Source organism: Octopus bimaculoides, chromosome 3 (assembly GCF_001194135.2).
Source record: "Octopus bimaculoides isolate UCB-OBI-ISO-001 chromosome 3, ASM119413v2, whole genome shotgun sequence".
NCBI classification, from domain to species: domain Eukaryota; kingdom Metazoa; phylum Mollusca; class Cephalopoda; order Octopoda; family Octopodidae; genus Octopus; species Octopus bimaculoides.
The window spans coordinates 47,285,092-47,286,788 of NC_068983.1; the positions used below are offsets into that span (position 1 = coordinate 47,285,092).

Below are 1,697 nucleotides of genomic sequence, written 5' to 3' on the forward strand. Positions count from 1 at the left end.
GGGGGGGGGGGTCGATTACATCGACCTCAGTACGCAACTGGTACTTAATTTATCGACCCCCAAGGCAATCACACACAGATTGTCAGATTTATTGAAGGTAAGTGGTGGTTGAACAACGTGTTGTAAGGTGTTTTTTTTTCTTCCATAGGAAAACAATAGTTTTTGGTACATGTTTTCCGAATGCCAGTAGAATGACTATTCAAAAGACTATCCTTGATTCAGCATACGCACGTTATATTCAATGATGGCCCATCCTTAAATTGGTTACAATTTACAAAACTGTAATGGCATGAAAACTGACAGATCAAAGGTTTATGGATAGATTTATGAATTATTACAGGTCTAGAATAAAAATGGTTTTCTGCTAGTATTGGCTCAGGGGCCATGTATAACTTAATAGCATCAGCTAGTAACTTAATAGCTACGATCTGAGTGTCATTAAAAATTCACATGGTTCATTACAGTATATAATGAATCCTTGGCTGATTAAAAATTAATTTTTGTCTCGTCTAAGAGATAAAAGACATTTACGAGATAGTTAGTGGGACAAATTAATTTAGAATCTAAATTCTCATTGTATGAAACGAACAATTCCTTGTTGTATTCCTCCCCCATACATGAGGTTGGCGATAGTTAATCCGAAACTCTGCCAAATTAGTAGCGTTAACCGGTAATCGTTCGGATATTTTATATATACAAATGCGAGACAAATTTAATGAATGAAAAAAATTAAGTGTAGACTTACTTGCATTATAGCAACGTGGTTTCAAAACCGTTAGCTTCAGAAAAGACCAAATAAAGCGGTTTCAATTTCTTTCTCGGGACTCTATCAGAAGAGGGAGATAACTCTAATGACTTCCGTTAATCACTTTCAAATCACTTCATAACAGACACTTGCAATCTCACTTTCCTATCTTTGTCTGTTTATTTATACATCTGACATCCTCTTGTGTCATGAATTGAAAACGAGAGGCTGTATTATTCCATTTAACCTAAAATAACGGATAATAAGATTTCTGAACTAGAAGTGAAAGTAGTTAAAATATGGCTGTTTGTAAGTATTTTCTGCAAGGAAATTGCCGTTATGGTAATAAATGCTGGTTCGATCATACAAGAGGCGGCAGCGGTAATAATAACAGTAAGTTAAAACCATTTATTCATGTTGTTTATGTTTACCTTCAACTTGACTTTCGCATATTATTTCTCTTTTGGGAAATGTCTGCTTTTATTATATCTCCTGTCAAGTTCTACGTTAAAGCTGTACGTTTCGTATGAAATGTACTTACTACGTATTATTTAAACAAAGCTATTTCCAGATAACTTTCCAATGTGACCGAACAACGTGAAAGTTTTCCTTTTGTTTTCTCTGTTGAGACTCAGTTGAAATTAGATAAAAAAAAAAATTACTTAATTGCATCAGTCAAAATACTTCTTTAGATTCACTTGTATTTTCCTAACGTTCTTATAATAGCCATCTCTTCATTTCGTGTCAGCTTTGAAATTTCTTTTTAAAAATTTAGTTTGTTACATATATCAAGGTATATTTGTAGAAAATTTCACGAAAAAATATTAATTTTCCTGGAAGTTAAGAAGAATTTAAGTGGACTCTGTTGGAATTTCCAAAACATAGTAAATACTATATGCATAGAAAATTTAATTAAAAAATATTCATTTTTCTGAAAGTTATGACCTCCCAA

General features: G+C 32.7%; 1 protein-coding gene across 1 annotated transcript in view; it reads left to right on the forward strand.

Annotated features, from left to right (window-relative positions):
- Positions 1-274: 274 nt before the first annotated feature.
- Positions 275-1,697, forward strand: part of LOC106881731 (uncharacterized) — a 10,610-nt gene continuing 9,187 nt past the window's right edge. The window contains exon 1 of the mRNA XM_014932221.2: positions 275-1,138. Within this exon, the coding sequence (XP_014787707.2) occupies positions 1,085-1,138 (54 nt within the window). The 5' untranslated portion in view covers positions 275-1,084. The remainder of the gene's footprint in view (positions 1,139-1,697) is intronic.